The sequence below is a fragment of the Hemitrygon akajei genome, chromosome 13 (assembly GCF_048418815.1).
Source record: "Hemitrygon akajei chromosome 13, sHemAka1.3, whole genome shotgun sequence".
Lineage (NCBI taxonomy): Eukaryota > Metazoa > Chordata > Chondrichthyes > Myliobatiformes > Dasyatidae > Hemitrygon > Hemitrygon akajei.
In genome coordinates this window covers 26,447,526-26,469,249 of record NC_133136.1, presented here as the reverse complement: position 1 = coordinate 26,469,249, position 21,724 = coordinate 26,447,526, and the positions used below count along the sequence as shown (strand labels likewise).

The 21,724-nt window shown below is 42.5% G+C and overlaps 1 protein-coding gene across 1 annotated transcript in view; it reads left to right on the top strand.

Moving 5' to 3' along the window:
- ca9 (carbonic anhydrase IX) overlaps positions 1–21,724 on the top strand; it is an 82,745-nt gene that overhangs the window by 41,448 nt on the left and 19,573 nt on the right. Inside the window, exons 7-8 of the mRNA XM_073064277.1 lie at positions 6,291–6,448; positions 17,700–17,829. Of these exons, the coding sequence (XP_072920378.1) occupies positions 6,291–6,448; positions 17,700–17,829 (288 nt within the window). The remainder of the gene's footprint in view (positions 1–6,290; positions 6,449–17,699; positions 17,830–21,724) is intronic.

The following is a 21,724-nucleotide window of genomic DNA, read 5'->3' as shown; positions in this document are numbered from 1 at the left end:
GAAGAGGAAACTGGTGTGGAGTGCTGAATTGCTTTCTCATGTCACTTCTAATGTCAGGCAGTTGCCTGCTTACTTTGATCAATTTTTACACGTGCCTGCAGGGGGTGAAGGGACTGTTCAGCTTACCGGATGTTACGGAGATAAGGTGCACCTTAAGCTCAGACAATGTCTTTACCAGCCCCAGACCAGTCGGGTAAGCAACTGTTGTGCAAATCAGTCTTCCGCAACATCATTAGTACAAATTTCAAATTTCCAGGTGTAGTTATTACCAAAGTAGTGTGTGTTACTATATACTACCTTGAGATACCTTTTCTTGCAGGCACTTGCAGGGAAAAAGAATTTCAACAGAATCTTACAAAACACTATGCATAAACAAAGACTGACAACCGATATGTAAAAGAAGGAAAATTGTACAAATAAAATTAATGCTGTGAAGATGAGTTGTATGGAGTCCTTAAAAGTTGTATGATTACTTTCTGTGAAGGCCCTCATATTTCACTTAGCTTTGCTATTGCTTTAACCAGGTCTCTGATTATCTGTTAGTCTGCTGGACATACGGTTTAGGCTTTCCTTGGCTGCATCCAAGACCCTGTGGTTGCCAGGGGAACAGTCCTGACTGCAGCACTTTGCCTCCACTACATTCTTGTGTTGAGTCGTTGTGTCTCTGGCCTACTGTCCTGTATAAATAGTTGCTGCTGCTCTCTCCAAGGTTCTTACAGTGGAATGTATGCACATTATTCTTTATCTCGTATCAGTGCCTGTTATCTATAGCCTCTATAGATTAGCCACTGCAGCTGGCTTAACTTCACTTCCTGACCAGCTAGATATATTGAGCTACAGTTTCCATGTCCATCTGGGTGATTCTGTGCTAATTCCTGAGGTAGTCCTTATTCCCTTTGTAGTCTAAATTCCCACTTGAGAAGCCATATTCATCTAGATCGGCTGCAAATTTCTCACCAGTAACTCTTTCAAGAAAATGAGTCTAATTTCAACGACATCTGTACCAGACACAAATTCATCAAGGATCCCAGTGTCAGCAGCTGTCAATGTGACCTGGGTGTTTTCGTACTACTAGGGCTGGAGCTAGCAGCAGCATATTTTGAAGACTGGCATCGACTGCTGCATTCAGAAACTCCATCTGTTTCTCTGCAACAGAGACAAGTGCAATGGCTGTGTAAGCAGCTTCACTGCAAAAACAGGCTTTCTTATCATTAGGAGTGTCATTGCTTTTGAAAGATAGATAGATAGATACTTTATTCATCCCCATGGGGAAATACAACATTTTTCAAATGTCCCATACACTTATTGTATCAAAAACTAATTACATACAATACTTAACTCAGTATAAATATGATATGCATCTAAAATCACCCTCTCAAAAAAAGCATTAATAAATAGCTTTTAAAAAGTTCTTAAATAGTTTACTAAAATACATTGAATGGTAACTTAAGCTCAGTCATAACCCCGGCACTTTAACATATCTTTCCCCTGGCGGTTGAATTGTAAAGCCGAATGGCATTGGGGAGTATTGATCTCTTCATCCTGTCTGAGGAGCATTGCATCGATAGCAACCTGCCACTGAAGCTGTATGCATGCCTCGTGTCAGTTGTATCTCACTAAGAGCTACACAGTGATAACAGTGTCGTTATATGAAGGCTCCTGACATTCCCTGGAGGAGACAACATTTGGCCTTGTATGATGGCATTGAATATCTCTGGGCTCAGCAGACTTAAGATCAGAGTGGTGACGGAGGGGTTTATTATTGGCACAAGATTCAATAAAATACCTCTTGTCTTGTGTGCCTTCCAGACAGATTCATTCAAGATTGTTTACTGTATGTGAGTGTAAAAGAGAACAAAATGATTGATATTCCTGATCCATTGCAGAATGAAAACACAGTTAAAAAATATATATAAGCAATCCTATAAAACAGTGTTTATATACAGTGTAACTGTATATAATATAAGATTAGCTTATATACATAGACTGATTGTATTTACATAAAGTGACGCTTGGTACAGACACTTCTGTACATACGGTGACTGACAGGAAATGATAAAGTCACAAAGTGACTCTTGGCAAGAGGTAATCTTTCGTTTAGCAGTAGGGCATATGAAAACCCAGCAGAGTGACTGTCGGTGTAGGTATGTGGTGCAGAGTATCAGCATGAAGTGGCAGTGCACTGGGGATTTGAAGGGTGCTGAAGGACTTTCGAGAGGAGTGGCTGATGTGGATGTACTGCTGGTGGGTGAGTTAATGCATGGAAGTGTTGATCAGCCCGATGGCTTGGGGGCGAGTAACTTCTTTTGTTCCTGGTGTTCCTGGTGTGGATGCTGCATAGCCTCTTCCCTGATGAGAGTGGGATAACCAGCCCATAAGCGGGGTGGGGGGCAGTGGAGTGATCCTTTATGATATTGCTGGCCTTTTCCCTGCACTTTTCTGTAACATATGTCTCAATCGTGCTCATCCGACCTGGAACATCTAGCAGTTAAATGCCATCCATTTTGTCTTCCGAGGGAGTTTTCTGCCGTCATCCTGGTATTGGTATACATTACACCTCTGACCAGCATCAGACAGGCACTGGAGGAGCTGAGCCCGGTGATCAGCAGTCACACCGATACCTTCCCTGTCACTGTGGGGTGTTTCAACCAGGCCAGCTTGAGGACATCTCTGACCAACTACTGCAAAATACTACCTGTGGAACCAGAGGAGCCAACACACTTGACCATTGTTATACCACCATGAAGAACACTTACATTGCCATCTCTTGTTGCGACTATACAGGGTGCTGGTGAGGCTGCACCTGGAGTACTGTGTGCAGTTCTGGTCTCCTTACTTGAGGAAGGATATACTGGCTTTGGAGGCAGTGCAGCGGAGGTTCACCAGGTTGATTCCAGAGATGAGGGGGTTAGACTATGAGGAGAGATTGAGTCACCTGGGACTGTACTTGCTGGAATTCAGAAGAATGAGAGGAGATCTTATAGAAACATATGTATCGCTTTATAAGGTCCCACTGCTAATGTAATGGTCTCTCTGTAATGTTTCACTGCTAAGGTAATGGTTTCTCTGTAGCAGCAAAGCTTGAGCTATGATTAGAGATAACAGGGGCTTTGGAATGTATGCTAGCCAATGAGAGGCATGTTATTCTTTCTTGTGAGTCTGGGAGCAGGGATTTTGCAGTCTTTCATCTGCAAGAGATGAAGAGAGAAGACACAAATGGAAAGACCTAGTAGACCCCTTGAATGAATGGACTCAGAGCGAGGGTCCGACAGTCAGTGATGCTCGGAGGAGGTCGATGGGGGATGAATGGACGATTCTGTGAGCTCCAATGTGCACTTTAGACTACTTCATTAAAATGGGCCCTTTTTCTTTTTCTTTTCTTTACTAACACTATAGTCAGATTAAGATTCATAAGGTTCAATTGTTTAATTTCATAGGGTGTACTGTCTGATATTTTGGGGATCGGATTTGTAACCAGGCAACATATCATGCAGCATCCACACAAACGAGATTTCTCAGTTTGGCGGGGCCAGAAGCTGTCTTCCCCTGGACAAACACATGCCGGCCGAACTGCAGGATTACACATATAAAGTTATGAATGGGATGGATAAGATAGAAGCAGGAAAGTTGTTTCCACTGGTAGGTGAGACTAGAACTAGGGGACATAGCCTCAAGATTTGGAGGAGTAGATTTAGGACAGAGATGAGGAGGAACTGCTTTTCCCGGAGAGTGGTGAATCTGTGGAATTCTCTACCCAATGAAGCAGTGAAGGCTACCTAACTAAATAAATTTAAGACAAGGTTGGATAGATTTTTGCATAATAAGGGAATCAAGGGTTATGGGGAAAAGGCAAATAGGTGGAGATGAGTCCATTGTCAGATCAACCACGATCTTATTGAATGGCAGATGAGGCTCGATGGGCCAGATGGCCTCCTCCTGCAACTATTTCTTATGTTCTTATCTGGTATGAAGGGGCCACTGCACAGGATTGGAAAAAGCTGCAAAATTTGCAAACTCAGCCAGTCTCTTCCACTCCCCCCCGCCCCACCATCAGATTTCTGTATGGTCCATGAACACATCCTCAGTCTTCCAATTTTACGCTATTTATTTCTGTAACTTATCTTTCGATGTCTTGCACTGCACCATTATCACCAAACAACAAATTTCTTAACATATGTCAGTAATAATGAACCTGATTCTAATTCTAATTACAAGGGGTGATTGATAAGTTTGCAGCCTAAGGTAGAAGGAGTCAATTTTAGAACACCTAGCACGTTTATTTTTCCTACATGTACACACTTAGTCCAGTGGTCGTGGAGCATACAGATCCCTTCTTTGTAGAAGTCGGCGTCTTGAACCTCCAGAAGTGGTCCACAGCATGGGGTGATTGATAAGTTCGTGGCCTAAGGAAATGAGTTAACTTCAAACTTCCTGCATTTTCACTCAAAGAGTTGAACTGCATGTGCATGTAACAAGAGCTGTATAACTCATCTCCTTCTACCTTAGGCCACATACACATGCAGTTCTCCTTCTACCTCTTGTTACATACACATGCAGTTCAACTCTGTGTGATAATGCAGAAAGTCTGAAGTTAATAACTCATCTCCATCTACCTTAGGCCACAAACATATCAATCATCCCTGCTGTGGACCAGTTCTACAAAGAAGGGATCCGTATGCTCCACAACCGCTGGACTAAGTGTGTACATGTAAGAGGGGACTATGTTGAAAAATAAATGTGCTAGGTTTTTTTAAAATTGACTACTTTTACCTTAGGCCATCACCCCTCGTACATCAAGGTAGCAAAAAGAAAATGGCACTAACAGATGTAGGGGTTTGCTAAAAAGTCAAATGCTGTCTTCCTGGGAGACAAAAGCCTTTTCAGGACCACCGCTGCCTCTCCTAGTTGGTGCCTCAGCCATCCAGATGATCTGCTCGACACCAGGTTTCTGCGACTCTGTGTAATCCACAGTGTGACGGCATCAATCTGAGCTTGCCCCATCCTCTCTATCATCATCTTCAGTGGATTCAGCCCCTGCCACAGGCTGAAGGCCCAGTAATTGCTATTGCGATAAAAGCCAATGTCATTCCCTCGAGGAGCTGGAGGACACACTCATGCCCTGTGCTCCTGCAGCCTCTGGTGGTGTGGCTTCCTGTCCTCAGGATTCCTGTCAGCTCAGGTTAGATAGCTGACAGTGTGTGCAGTTGACAATGCATTCCTGGGCCTTACATCCTGGGAGACACTTGAGTGCCTTGTGCTTCTACATCCAGACCTGGCCTTCAGTTTAACACTATGGGTTTAGTACTTTTTTTAAAGGATTATATGGGTCAGCACAACATGGAGGGCTGAAGGGCCTGTACTGTGCTGTAGTGTTCTATGGTTCTATCCTCTCAGTGTGTCTTGTGGCATCCTGTAAATCCAGGGCACATCTCCTACTTTCCACCTTCTGCCCTAAAGCCTTGAAAATGTTATCTGAAAATGTGGGGACAACTTTCTCCTATAACTTGCAGGTGAGGTTCACTTCCTGCATGATCCCCAGCCACAGCTTATGTCCTCTTTAAGAGCCTTAAGCAATGCAGATGTGCTTTCAATGGAGCTAATACATCCATCCAGTGTGACAAAAAAAACATTCATATAAATAGAACAAAATTGACCTGCTGCCATACATTCCAATCAACGGACACAAAGTGCTCACTCAAAAGATCCAAATGTTCTTTTGTTTGGGGGAGGAGGACTATCTAATTTAACCTCTGTTGTTTAATCTCTAACCTCTGCACTTCATAATTTTTTGTTTTCCTTTTCTTCCTTTGTCGTATTGTCTCTTACATTCCTTCATGAGCACTTACCCTCCTCACCTCCTCTGGATAAGTTGACTCATGTCCAAAACTTTGAACTGAAATGTGAGAACAGGAGGGCTGGAGATACCGCTGTGTTTAAATCACAGGAGACATTTTCACCCTTTCACATGTGCTTATAAACCATTCTGCACATTGGTATACGTTTATGAATGAAGGTCACTACCACACCTGACCAATGTGATATATTGCAACAGATTACATTCTTTTACAAAATATTCCACACATTTCTTTTTAAAGGTGTCACCAAAGCTCTGTTCCAAATTGATTATTGTGGGAGGAAAAATAATATTTATTGACTGTACTTATGACAATAAAACCGTTGTCTATTAAAATACGTGTTTATTTCTGGTTTTCCCTTGAATTTTACAGTTTCCAATATTTAATTTGTATTGGGATGATCTTTAAACTGAACCCACTTTGATTCCATTTTAGGTGTCAAGGTGCAAATTCCTGGTTTTGACATAGGCACTTTGTTACCCCGTCAGCTGTACCGATTCTTCAGATATAATGGATCGCTGACAACTCCACCCTGTTTTCAAACCGTTACCTGGACTGTCTTCAATGATACTGTCCAGCTTTCGAAAGCACAGGTATGCTGCTATTTTTCAAACCTACTTTCTTGCTCCTTCAGTGAACTATTTTGAGAATAGCTTAAAAAAAGAAAATGGACCATTTTACTGTAACATTACCTTATACTGTGTAATGCAGATATTCTGTAGATGGTAAAGAATAACTTTACTTGTCACATCTACATTGAAACATCAAAACATACAATGAAATGCATCCTTTGTGTCAACAACCAATGCGGTCCGAGTATGTGCTGGGGGCAGCCCACGGGTGTCTCAACAGAGCATGCCCACAACTCACTAACCTGAACCTGTACATCATTGGAATGTGGGAGGAAACTGGAGCAAACTATGCAGTCATGGAGAGAACGTACAAACTCCTTACAGGCAGAGGTGGGGATTGAACTCTGATCGCTGCCACTGTAGAAGTAACGCCAACCACTGCGCTACTATGCGATCCCCATTTTAAAAGGAAACAAACACAGTAAATTTTGCAATCTGCATAAGTAATAGTATCCATGCTGTACATCGCTAGTTTGCACAGCACCATGGTGAATCGTTTAATGCTTCGGATTGATGATCACCAGGAACAGCTGTCAGATTGAATAAGCACTTTTTCATTAGCTTTCTCTTGTGCACGTATTTACTCCAGTTATCTGGATTGTCTCCAGAGTTAGATATGGAAGTAGAGCCACCAAAAGAACTGTAGTGAAATTAAATACACCAGAGATAACCAAATGTTGAAAGACGAAAATGTCCACGTGCAAAGGTCATCAGTTTGACAACATGAACCAGATCAATAAGAGGGCAGTGTAATCCTGTGAAAGGATGTGTGTCTGTAAGTAGGGGAGAAATTTTGATCAGGCAAGTTAGAACCTTGAAATTGCATCTGTTGGTGCTTGAGCTTCCTGTACAACTTGAACATAGATACAACTAAACCCAGGCAAAATTTAAGAGGCTACAAGACAGGTATATGGAGGAATTTAAGGTGGGGGCTTATAATGGGAGGCAGGGTTCAACATTGTGGGCTGAAAGGCCTGTATTGTGCTGTACTATTCTATATTCTATATTCTAAAAAACACACTAGTGATAAATTCTGAGTGAAATACTTTCCAATATGAATTTGGCTCATACAAATTAGTATAGATGTAGTATAGCATTCAGCTACTTATATCAGACTCAATAAGAACATGTCTGATTTAGTGCTGACAATGCTATTTTTCTGTTATTTCATTATATATTTTATTATATACCTTCAATGGCCACTTTATTAGGTACACCTGTACACCTCGTTAATGCAAACAAATATCTAATCAGGCAATCATGCAGCAGCAACTCAATGCATAAGAGCATACAGACATGATACAAAGGTTTTGCTGTTACTCAGACCAAACATCAGAATGACGAAGAACTGTGATCCAAGTGGCTTTGATAGTTGGTGCCAGATGGGGTGGTTTGAGTATCTCAGAAACTGCTGATCTCCCAGGATCTTCGTGCACAATAGTCTTTAGAGTTTACAGAGAGTGGTGAGAAAAACAAAAACAGATTCAGTGAGCAGCAGTTCTGTGGGTGAAAATGCCCTGTGAATGAGAGAGGTCAGAGGAGAATGGTCAGACTGGTTCAAGCTGACAGGAAGGCGACAGTAACTCAAATAATCACATGTTACATCTGTGGTGTGCAGAAGAGCATCTTCGAATGCACAGCATCGAACCTTAAAGTGGATGGGCTACAGCAGCAGAAGACCACAAGCATACAGTGGACTCCTGTGTATGTATTGTGCAAGAAAGCCTTTGTTCTTGTGTTCTCTGCATAGAGGCCAAAGTCAAATTGACTCTACTTTCCTGCCTCAGAACCTCAAGATCTCAACTGTGTCTCTCAATCTGCTGCTCACCACAGCAAGTCCACATCAACAAACTAGCAAAAATTAGGGGTCGTAACACTGATCCCCATGGGATAGTTTTCATTATAAGCTTTCAATCATAAAAAAATTCTCCAATCATCAACCTCCACCTCCTATTACCAATCCAGTTTTGTATCCAATTTACCAATGTGCCTTGACTCCAAATACACTGCGCTCATCAACAATTCAAAAATTCAGTCAAATTGGTTAGACTATCTCCCTCCTAGAAAAAAACCATACTGTCTATCTTAGATTAATTCCTACCTTTCCAAGTTTATCCTGTCCCTCTGAAAGTTTTCCATTAACTTCCTTACCACTAACATGAGTCTCTCGGGCCTATTTCTGCCTCCCTTGCTGAATAATGGTACCAGATTTGCTGTTTTCCAGTGATCTGGAACGTCTTCTGTAAGATTCAGAATTGCTTAATGTCATTTCCAGTACAGGTGTGTCCCCCCCACCCCCTTTACAAAGGTAGAGCGTTCCTATGAAATCTTTCTTAAGCCGAAATGGCATAAAGCAAAGAACCATTAATTTATATGGGAAACATTTTCGTAAAAGCAAAAACCCTCTTTGTAATGCAAAAAAGGTTACAAATAGGTCTTTTGTAAAAGCGAAGTGGTGTAAAGCGAACATTCGTAAAGCAGGGGACACCTGTACACAAGTGTAAAGGAGAATGAAAAAGAAAACGATACCCTGGATTCAGTGCAGCCCAAAGAAAACATGACAGTGGTGGGGCTTATCACCAACAATGCTGAAACGGCCTGCAGAGAGAAAATGGAAGTGCTTGAGGCCTGGTGCAAGGCAAATAACCTTGTCTTTAATGTCAACAAGACAAAGGAGGTGGTTATTGACTTCAGGAGAACTCATACCACTCATTCCCCTCTTTACATCGGCGGCACTGCGGGGGAAACTGCAACCAGTTTCAGACTCCTGGGAGCGCACATCTCACACAACCTCTCGTGGTCCCCATCCACATTGTACACAATCTGGAAAGCTCACCAACAGCTCTGCTTTCTGAGGGGGCTGAAGGGAGCTGGACCATGAACACCTATACTTTCATCATTCTACAGATGTGCAGTAGAGAGCATCCTAACAAGCTCGATCACTGCCTAGTATGGAAACGGCACTGTGGCGGGCAGGAAGACTCTACCATGGGCAGCCAAAGCTGGCCAACACATCACCAGCCTAATCACTATCAAGGACATATATACAGAAAGATGCCAACAAGGCCAGTAACTTCATGAAGGATCCCACCCACCCACTCCCATCAGGGAGGAGGCTATGTAGCATCCACTGCAGGACCATCCAATTCAAAAACAGTTACTTTCCCCAAGCAGTAAGGCTGATCAACACCATCACCCACCAACCACGACTACTTTATCATTTTCTATCGCAGTCACTTTATGTACAGACAGTCCTGTACCTAGCATCACTTAATGGACATACAATCAATCTATGTATATAAGCTATCTTAAACACATTTATATTTATATGTGTTTATATTCATTGAGTTTTTTTATTACTGTAGTGCTCTTTATCTTATTATGTTGTGTAGCCAGTGAGTGAGTGAGGGCCTCCGTCAGTCAGGCCATGGATATTGCATCCTAGCTGTCTAGATATGCAAACCTGGGCAGTACAATATGGAGTGCAAGCTGTTGTCCGTGTAGCAAGCTCCCCCACTCCACTCATCTGATGAACCCAAAGGAATGGCAGAGACCAATACGGTTTGGTACCAGCAGAGTCACAGGAGTTGCCAGTCAGCATTGAACTCAATGCAGGGCTGCCTTAGGGACTCCAGCCCTGGACTTTTCCCTCCGAGTTTACTCCTGAAGCCTTCCCCATGAGTGTGTACAGCCACAAGGCAGCAGAGATTTGAGATCAGAGTTTTCCTTCCTCTTGATGAGCTGCCAACCATGGCTAATGAGCCCCATCAGCCCAAAGCAACTGGTTTTAATGTGCCAGTAACCCTCATTTACCCCTTCTCCTGTGGAGCCAGTAAAGACATTAAAACATCTTTCAGTGCCCCCTGCAATCATTCAATTCCTCTTGTTTCCCATGGCAGCCTAACATATACCTCAGCCCAAAGGATTTAACTACCTTAAGTATACCACAATATCTGAGACTTCTTTTTTAATGGTAACACATTCCAGAGTTTCATTTTGCTCCTTCCCTGTATTCTCCAACTATAATGTCTTTATCATTCTATAAAAAACATACAAATCCTCATAGATGGATCAGAACTGGGGAGAATGAGCAGCTTCAAGTTCCTGGGTGTCAAGATCTCTGAGGATCTAACCTGGTCCCAACATATCGATGTAGTTATAAAGAAGGCAAGACAGTGGCTATGCTTTATTAGGAGTTTGAAGAGATTTGGCATGTCAACAAATACACTCAAAATCTTCTATGGAGAGCATTCTGACAGACTGCATCACTGTCTGGTACGGAGGGGCTACTGCACAGGACCGAAAGAAGCTGCAGAAGGTTGTAAATCTAGTCAGCTCCATCTTGGGTACTAGCCTATAAAGTACCCAGGACATCTTTAGGGAGCGGTGTCTTAGAAAGGACTCATCCATTACTAAGGATCTCCAGCACCCAGGGCATGCCCTTTCCTCCCTGTTACCATCAGGTAGGAGGTACAGAAGCCTGAAGGCACACACTCAGTGATTCAGGAACAGCTTCTTCCGCTCTGTCATCCAATTCCTAAATGGACATTGGAGCTTTGGATACTACCTCACTTTTTTTACTATACAGTATTTCTGTTTTTGCACGTTTTAAATCTATTCAATATACATAAATGATTTATTTGTTTATTAATTATTACTAGTTTTTTTTCTCTCTGCTAGATCATGTATTGCATTGAACTGCTGATGCTAAGTTAACAAATTTCACGTCACATGCTGATGATAATAAATCTGATTCTGATTCTGATTATTTAACACCTCACCCACATCCTCCATCTCCAGACAGAAAATGCTGGAGGAACTCAGCAGGCCAGATGCCATCTATGGAAAAAAGCACGGTCGATGTTTCGGGCTGAAACCCTTCAGTGCGGACAAAGGCAGGACAAAGGCAGAAGGGTTTCAGCCCGAAACGTCGACTGTGCTGTTTTCCATAGATGCTGCCTGGCCTGTTGAGTTCCTCCAGCATTTTGTACATGTTGCTCAGATTTCCAGCGTCTGCAGATTTTCTCTTGATTGTGATTTCCTCCATCTCCAGCTACAGATTACATCCTAGTGCACCTTTCTCTCGGGTTACCTTCTTCCCATTCTTACACTCTTACAAAATGCTTTGGAATTTTCCTTAATTTTGTCCGCAAGTGATACTGTATTTTTAAAGATTAATGATAAGCTTTCTCTGTCACATGTACATCAAAAAAAATCCAAACTTACAATGAAATGTGTCATTTGCGTCAAACCAATTCAGTGAGGATTGTGCTGGGAGCAGCCCGCAGCCATGTTTCCAGTGATGTTTAGTAACCCCCTCATGCTTGCTTTTTGCCTTCTAATTCCTGAGCACCCCTTAATCCTTCAGCATTGCTGTCAGGGAACTCCACTTTTCTGTTCTCTATACCTGCCAAATGCTTCCTTTTTTCATTATCTAAGCACTCAATATCATAAGCTGAGGAAAGACAATATCAGAATCGGAATCGGGTTTAATAACACTGGCAAATGTCATGAAATTTGTTGTTTTGCAGCAGCTGTATATATATCTCTTATATTTATTGTGTTTTTATTATTACTGTGGGGTAGTGTATATAATTTCATTATATAAAATCCGATGTCACAGGAGAAGGAGCTGCTCCTAAAACATTGTGTGTGTCTTCAGGATTCGGTCCCTCCTCCCTGATGGTAGCAATGAGAAGAGGGCACGTCCTGGGTGATAGGGGTCCTTAATGATGGATGCCACCTTTTTTAAGGCATCATCTTTTGAAGATGTCCTTGATGCTGGGGGTGGGGGCTAGTGCCCATGACGAGTTGGCATATGAAGGTTTATAAAATTATTAGTGGCATGGATAATGTAGTTAGAATTGTATTTCCTACTATGAGTTTGGGAGGTTATTATATATGGATTACCATCTATTTGTATTTATATTTTAACCTATTAATTATGTACGCTCAAACTCTCTGTATTCATGTTTCATTTATGTTTGTTTAAAATTAATAAAAAGATTTTAAAAGAATTGTATTTCCGGAGTAAGGGAGTCTAGAACTAGGAAGTACAGGTTTAAGGTGGGAAGGGAAGAATTTTAAAGGGGATCAAGGTGCCAAAGGAAGTGATGGAGGCTCATACAGTTACTTTTCAAAGGTGAGTGGACAGGCACTTGGATTGGAAAGGGTACCATATTGAAGCACCATCAGTAACTCTAGGAGACTGGAAGTGAACGATAGGGTTTTATTAACAGCAAAAGGGAGCACGACATCTCAAAGACTGAGGGAGGAGCAGTGACCCAATCGCCTTTATACAGGGGTCTGTGGGAGGAGCCACAGGAGCAGTCAGCAGAGGGGCGTGTCCAGGCAGGTATATGTAGTCCACCACACATATATGGGACCTAATGCAGACAAACGGATTAGCATTGATTAGCGTACTGGTTGGCACAGACAAGGTGGGTTAATGGGCCTGTTTGTGTGCTGTAAAACTCTATGATTCCATTGATCTATCACTTGAAATCCATGGTTCCTGAGACTTTTCCTAACCCTTCACCCTTTAGGGAGCATATTGGCCCTGAACTCTCACTGTTTTAAATTAAATGACTCCCAGTTACTGGGTGTTGATTTACTTGCAAGTAGTTGCTCCCAGCCTTTCCCAGGTCTCATCACGTTGAAATCACACTCCCCCCAGATTCAGGAACATTTATTACTTTCAACCGTCAGGCTCCTGAACTGGATTACTTCACTCACCCCAACTCCGAATTGATTCTCCAACCTGTAGACTCACTTTCAAGGTGTCCTTACAACTCATGTTCTCAGTTTTTTTTTAACTATTTCCACAATTCACCTTCTCTGGCACATTGGTTGTTAGTGAGTCATTCTTATGGAACATTTTTCATAAATTCTATTTACTTTCCAGTAAATATTTGCAAGAAAATGAATCTCAGGGTAGTATATGGTAACATACGCATATTTTGATAATAAATTTTACTTAGTCTTTGACCAATTTTCAGTCATCTTTATCCTTTTCTATAACTATCTTGAAACTTACAGAGTTATGGTCACTAACTCCCAAATGCTCTCTCACTGAAACTCCAACCACTTGCTCAGCTACATTCTCGTAGTTCAGGTCTGATACTGGCCCTTCTGTAGGTTTTGGCTCACAAAGCCCTCCTGGACACAATTCACGAACATTAGCATATCAAGTGACCTGTCTTGGGCACAGCATGTTATTGCAATCACAAGGAAAGGACATTAAGGATGTTTAGATTCTCGCCAAGCACTCTAACAAATTCTACAGCAACACACACAAAATGCTGGAGGAACTCAGCAGGTCAGATAGCATCTATGGAAATGAATAGACTGTCAATGTTTTGGGCCGAGACACTTCTTCAGTACTGAGAAAGAAAGGGGACAATGCCGGAATAAAATGGTGGGGAAAGGGGAAGGAGGCTAACTGGAAGGTGATAGGTGAAGCCAGGTGGGTGGGAAAGGTCAAGGCTGGAGAAAAAGGAATCTGACAGGAGAGAAGAGCGGACCCTAGGAAAAGGGAAGGAGGAGAGGACCAAAGAGAAAGTAATAGGCAGGTGAAAAGAGGTTGAAGGTCAGAATAGGAATAGAGGAAGGGGAAGGGGGTGCATTTGTTTACCAGGAGGAGAAATTGATATTTATGTCATCAGGTTGGAGGCTACCCAGTTGGAATATAAGGTCCAGCTCCTCCACCCCGTAGGTGGTCTCATCTTGGCACAAGGGGACCAACATGTTGGAATGGGAATGGGGCTCGGAATTAAAACGTTTCACCACTGGGAAGAGAAATTGAATTAAATTTCTACAGATGTACTGTTGAAGGTATTCTGACTGGTTGTTTGGGTCTGGTATGGCAATTCAAACACACAGGAATATAAGCTACAGAGTCTAGCGAACTCATTGTGGACACATCTCTCTCCACTAGGGGTGCATCCACAAGTAGGCAACATCCATCATCAAAGATCCCCTTCATCTGGGCTATGCCATCCCCTTACAGTCCCAACTGACAGGAAGTACATAAGCCTGAAGTCCCACATCACCAGCTTCAAGAACAGTTACTTCCCTTTAACTACTGGGATTCCTCAGAAGTGTAGTGCTTATTGCGATGCTATTGCAGCTCAGGGCATTGGAGTTCAGGGTTCAATCCCTGCATCTGGATATTCTTCCTGTGAGTGCATGGGTTTCTGCAGGGTGCTCCAGTTTCCTCCCACAGTCCAAAGACGTACCAATTAGCAAATTAATTGGTTCTTGCAAATTGCCTTGTGATTAGGCTGGGGTTAATAAATGGGTTGCTGGGCAGTTGTTGGGCAGTGTGGCTTGTTGGGCTATATCTCAAAATAAACTAAAAATAAATTTGGTTCTTGAACCAGTAAGTACAACGCTAATCACAACAGTTTAGCAGCACAAAATCACTTTGATCACTTTGCACTAATGAACTTTTGCTGTTCTAATTGTATTATTTCCTGTAAACTTGTATTTTATCTACGCTTAATTTATGTTTTTCTTGTGAATGAGGCTTATGTAATGCTATGTGCCTGTGATGCTGCTGCAAATAAGTTTTTCGTTGCTCGTGTGCATACACGTACTTGTGCATGACCGTAAACATGACTTTGACTTTAAAAACTCTACCCCTTTAAAGTCTTTCATACGAAGGCAATCCCAATGTTCTGCTCCCTACTATTATGACATTATTGGTTTACCTATGTGATTTGCTTATATACCCCTGCTGACTCTTAGGAGCCCTTTAGTAGACTCTCTACAACATAAATACCCATTTTATTTCCAATTTTGATCCATATTGAGGAGTCTTCTCAGATATGTTACCATATTACTGCAGTAATAAACTCCTTAATCAATCTTATAATGCACCTCTTCTTTTCATTCTCCCGCACCCCCCACCCCGCTCAGATTCCATATTCCAGAATGTTCAGTTGTCTGTCTTTGTCCTTCTTTCATTGACACTTTGAAAGTAACAATATCATATTCCTTTATGCTAATCCACACTCTCAGTTCATCTGGCTGTTCAGTCAGATTCCTGGCATTAAACTTGGCTGGTATTCCTCCCAGCAACCTTATCGTGTTCATGTCTGCACTTCCCTCTGAAATTACGAAATTACTTGGTACGTTTTCTATATTTGACCACCCCACCCCCTCAAATGTACACACACACACACACACACACACACACACACACACACACACACACACACACACACACACACACACACACACACACACACACACACACACACACACACACACACATACACACACACACACACACACACACTTGTGACCTGTGGTCTTTGAGTATAAAATATTTCCACTTCCTCAACAGCTTACAGGTGGTTTTCAGACGTCAGAAAGTTCACATCGTGTCCAATGTCACAGAACATAGAACCGTACAGCCGCAGGAAAGTTTCTCTTTGGTTTATGATGTCAGTGGCAACCATGCCAATTTTAACTGATCCCATCTGCCTGCACATGGTCAATAACACTCCATTCTCATGTGCCTGTCTACGTGCCTCTGAAATTTTGCAATCACAGTTTCTTGGCAGCACTTCCCTTTCATTCTTCCAGGAAGCCCGTGTCATGCATTCATCCTCACATGGGCCAAACTGCCAGACAGTTTAGATAGCAACACACACAAAATGCTGGAGGAACTCAGCGGGTCAGGTATCATCTACGGAGGTGAATAAACTGTTGATATTTTAGTCTGAGTTCTTCATCAGAACTGGAAAGGAAGGGGGAGAAGCTGGAATAAGGAGGGGGAAATGGAAGCAATACAAGCTGGTAGGTGATAGGTGAGAACAGGTGAGGGGGAGGGGGGATGAGGAGATACACTGGGAGGTAATAGGTGGAAAAGCTGAAGGCTGAAAAAGGGTGGACAATGGGAGAAAGGGAATGAGGAGGAACACCAGAGGGAGGGGATGGGCAGGGAAAGTGAAGAGAAGGGGTAAGAGGGGAGCCAGAATAGGAAATGGAATAAGAGGGAAGGGGGGGGGTGGTAGAAATTGCCAGAGGTTAGAGAAATAGATGTTCATGCTGTCAGGTTTGTGGTGAACTACATATACCTGTCTGGACACGCCCCCCCCCCCCCCCCCCCGCTGACTGCTCCTGTGGCTCCTCCCACAGACCCCCTGTATAAAGGCAATTGGAGGCACGGCTCCTTCCTCAGTCTCCAGGATGTTGTGTGGTGGTCGCTTGCTGCTGACGGTGCTTTCTTCCAGCCAATAAAAGCCTACCTTAACTCACGTCTCCGAGAGTTATTGATGGTGCATCAAGGTTGGAGGCAGTTTCCATACCCAGTTCTGCCTAGAGGAATGGATAGCCAGGGAAAGGATTGTTGCACAAAGCCCACACAGACAGCACCAGAGGTTAGATCAGACAGAGGTCACTGACACTGTGAGACAGCTGCCCTACGTATAGTGCTACATTTGCCTTTACTGTTCATTTTCTTTTTACATGCCTATGTAAGCTCTCAGCGTTTATATTTCATTTCTTGAGCACTTACTCCTACATTTTATTTTCCCTTCCTTTGTCAATTTCTTGATTGCCCTTTTCTGAGTCCGGGCAATTTTATAAACTCTAAATTTAATGCTATACTTAATAAAGCACAGGAGCAAAATTAGATCATTTGGCTCATCAAGTTTACCCTACCATTCGATCTTAGGTGAATTGTTTTCCCTCTCAACCCCAATTCTCCAGCCTTCTCTTTGACACCTATCAAGCTCCACCTTAAATATACCCAGTGACTTGGCTTCCACAGCCATATGTAGCAATGAATTTCACATATTTACCTCAGTTTGGCTAAAGAAATTCTTCCTAATCTCTTTTCTAAAGAAACACCCTTTTCGTCTGAGGTTGTGCCCTCTAGTTCTAGATTCTCTGAGTCCACTCTATCTTGGCCTTTCAATAATCTATCAACTGAATCTTGAGTTTTAGAACTCAAGAGGCATATTACTGACCAATAAAGACATTTGTAATCCATGGCTGGACCATTTTCCCAGCTGTGTTTTTGTACCTTAAAGGAAAATATGTAAGTTGCAAATAATATATTATTGCTTTAACAGCGAGCCATTGCCGTTCAACTGACAGTGTTTAATGTGTTGAAGATGTATTGCGGTCATCTGACAATAGTTACCAAAGCTCCATTTTATCTGTGAACAGTTATTGAAACTCTACCCTCTCCTTGCTCCAGCTGTACAAATTAGAGACCAGTTTAAAGACGGACCAACACACTTTGGAGTCTAACTTCCGACTTGTCCAACCACTCAATGGAAGGAATGTGTATTCTTCATTTTCAGCATCGCTGGCTTCAAGAAGAATGAGTAAGTAAATTTATGATTAAGCCTTTAAGCTCTTCTGTTTGTTTGAGTTTCCGCTCAGGTCACTTTTAGGTCAAACGAAATTCACTCACCTTTCTGGGATATAATGCACTACTGTATTAAGTACCTGGTGACAGAGAATAAGGAAAACTTTACTCAGACTGCGGATATCTCTGACTCAATGGAGGAAGGAAAATTTTCTGAATTTCCTAAGAATGTAATGAATCATTTTTTTGTGATCTCAGATGTAGACAGCTTAGGAAAAGGTGGGCACTTTTTTCCCTTCTTTGAGAACAAATATTTCAATTTCTCACCATTAGGGCTTATCTGATAACATTTTGTAATACTTTCTTTTAAATACAGAAATCTGTTTTATGCAAAATGTGTGAGAAAAGTCCTGAACATTACAATCTATTTTATATCAGTAAGTTTTAAATGTACAGTAGTTTGTTCACACAAACATTCAAAGAAAAACATGAAAAGAGCTTGTTTACCCAGGTTTGGTAGCAGAAGCTTGGTTCTAAATGGAAGTCTGTTTAAATGTTCACATTGTTATCAACCTCCTTCAGTATTTTAGAGCACTTAACAGTCCACCCAAAAGATAGTTAATATTTAAGTCACCTGCTGTAATGAAAGAAGGAATATTTTGTTTTTTATACGATCTCCTGAAGTTAATGACAGAGTAAATATTATAAACACAAAATGAACCAGTATGTGAACATAAATCGTGAACGTGTCAGAGAAATTCAGGAACCACTCAGCAGGCCAGATGCAGCTTTGAGAAAAGAAACAGCGATGAGGTTGAGAGGACCCTTCTCAGAACTGGAAAGGAGACATAAAAAAAAGCTTATTTAAACCACAGGGAGGGGCATGTGTCTGATAGGAAAAAAAAACATTTGACTGTGGAAATAACCTACAAAAAGAAATTATCTAGCCAATGAGTGGATGTGAGGATATAAAGTGTAGTTTTTGTACTGTTTCATGTAGCACCATGGTCCTGAAAAACGTTGTCTCGTTTTTACTGTGTACGGTACCAGCAGTTATGGTCAAAATGACAATAAAAAATGACGACTTGACTTGGCATGCAGAGTATAGTCAACCTTTTTACATGAAGTCAGAAATCAGTCAATCTTCTCCCAGTCAGGCTGGAGTAAACCAAAGGCCACCTGTCCCTGTGTAGAGAAGCTGAAGCATACAAGTCATTTATCCTATAGCTAGTGTTCCCAGCTGGAAGTACACTGATGCTTAAGAGACACACACAAAATGCTGGAGGAACTCAGCAGGCCAGGCCACAACTGTGGAAGAAGAGTACAGTCGATGTTACGGCCCGAGACCCTTCAGCTGGACTTTTCACTCCACACCTGCTGAAGTCTCTCAACCTGTAACGTCGACTGTACTCTTCTCCATAGATTGTGCCTGTCTGCTGAGTTCCTCCAGCATTTTGCGTGTGTTGCCTGGACTTCTAACATCTGCAGATTTTCTCTTGTTCATGAACGCTTAAGAGTTTAATTCCCACTCTCCCTCGTTCCCATTTTATACAGCTTGTTTCTTTCAGATTCCCTCCCATTGACCCAATCAAAAGGACAGTTAAAATGTTATTGGTTTCACAGTGCTGTGTTTGTCCAAATACGTTCCCTACTCTTTACTGTCATGAATGAAACCTTTGTTAAGCAGCAAATTAAATTAGATCCAACCCTTTGTTGAAGTTAGAATCATTAAGTGAATGTTCCCTAACCAGGAAAGAGCCGTAGTTAGTTGTGAAGTGCTTCAGCGTAACTCCAACTAATGCTGCCAACTTTGGTTGAGCTTCTCTTGGAGGCGTGTCTCCTCACTGTCTAACAACCAACTTTAAGATGAAACTTAACACAAGCTAGAAGAAAAGATCTTTGTATTCCACCTGGCCAGCCTACAACCTGGTGGCAAGAACACTAAGTTCTCCAGCCTGTTAAACTTTCTTTCTGGCTCCCGCCCCCCACCCTAATAACCATAACATTTTCCCCTTCTCCATCCTCTTCATCTTCCCATCAGCCACACTCTCCAACCACTGGCTCCATCCCCCACAACAACCTTTCCCTTCCCCATCTCCCTCCCTTGATTCCATGCTCCCCTTTCTCTCCTACCAGATTCCACCATCCCCAGCCCTTTGGCAATTCCTCCCAACTTCTCAGGCCATTGCACACACTCTCTTCCTCCATCTGCCTATCAATTCCTGCTCCCCCCCCCCCCCACACCCCACAGCTCTTGCTCCTCCTCATCCCTCCGCATTTATACACTGGCTATCTCCCTTGTTTCTCTCCATTACGGATGAAGAATCTCAACCAGAAACATTGTCCGCCCATAGATGCTGGCTGACCCATTGAGTTTCCTTCAATAATTTGTGTGCTGCTTTGGTCTGCAGGATCTCTTGATTCTCCATTGAACAGCAAGTTTTCTGGTGACAGATCTGAACCCCATGTGCTATTATCTGAAAGATTCTGACAAAGAGAATAAATTTTTATCAGTGAATGTAGTAGCTAAGTGAGTGTAATGCTGAGGGTGTTGTCTTGGGAAAGGACGCTGATGTTCATTCACTTATCCTGCTTATGGATGCGGAGGATCATTCTGGAGGTAGTGTTGATGGTATTGAGGACTTAGCTGTTGTGGGTAGAAGCATTCAGGAAGCCAGCAACTCCCGTCCAGTAGACCATGAACTTTGTGCAGGTTTGCAGCCTTGAACTTCAGACATTATTTTCCTCAGAAGGCCAAAGGCTGGGCTGGGACATTGATGTCACACTAACTTTGGCTTTATATGATAGCTCAGTGAACAATGTTTATATTTGCACATGGTCAGAAACTACGCTTCATCATCAATGCCTCACTCAAGCGTACAAGAAAATGGCCTTTCACTCAATGTCTGCAAAATAATGGTCCTCTACCTGCTTGCCCTCGCAATGCAACACCACCCTCTGAAAATAAATGTCCAGAACAAAACCCTGGATCACTTCCAATACCTTGGGAGCCATCTGTAGTGTATATGTTGACATTAATGAGGGAAAATGTACTTTAACGGCAGCTTTTGAACCATCACAAACAAGAGAAAATCTCCTTGATGCTGGAAATCTAAGCAATACATGGAAAATGCTGAAGGAACTCAGCAGGCCAGGCAGCATCTATGGAAAAGAGTAAATAGTCGACGTTTTGGACTGAGGCCCTTCATTGGAACTGGAGAAAAGAAGATGAGGTCAGAGTAAGAAGGTGGGGGGAAGGGAGGAAGAAATACAAGGTGGTAGATGATAGGTGAAACCAGGAAAGGGGGAGGTATGAGGTAAAGAGCTGGGAAGTTGATTGTTTAAAGATATCAAGGGCTGGAGAAGGGGGAATCTGATAGGAGAGGACAGAAGGCCATGGAAGAAAGAGAAAGGGACCACAACCTAATGGCATGAACATCAATATCTCGAACTTCTGGTAATGACCCACCCACTCTTCACCATTCCCCTTTCCCATTTCCCCCTCTCACCTATCTCCTTACCTGCCCATCACCTCCCCCTGTTCTTTCTTCCATGGCCTTCTGTCCATTCCTATCAGATTCCCTATTCTCCAGCCCTTTATCTCTTTCACCAATTGAATTCCTAGCTCTTTGTTTCATCCCTCCCCCTCTCCTAGTTTCATCTATCACCTAATACCTTCTACTTCTTCCTCCCCTCCCCTCACCTTCTTTCTCTAGCTTCTCATCTTTTTTTCTCCAGTCCTGATGAAGGGTCTTGGCCCGAAATAATCAACTGTTTACTCTTTTCCATAGATGCTCCTGGCCTGCTGAGTTCCTCCAGCATCTTGTGTGTGCAGCTCTCAAACCATGTTGCTTTTATCAGGCCTAGTCTGTCTCCCTGTGCCCTTTGATTCTTGTTCAGATTCATCTTCT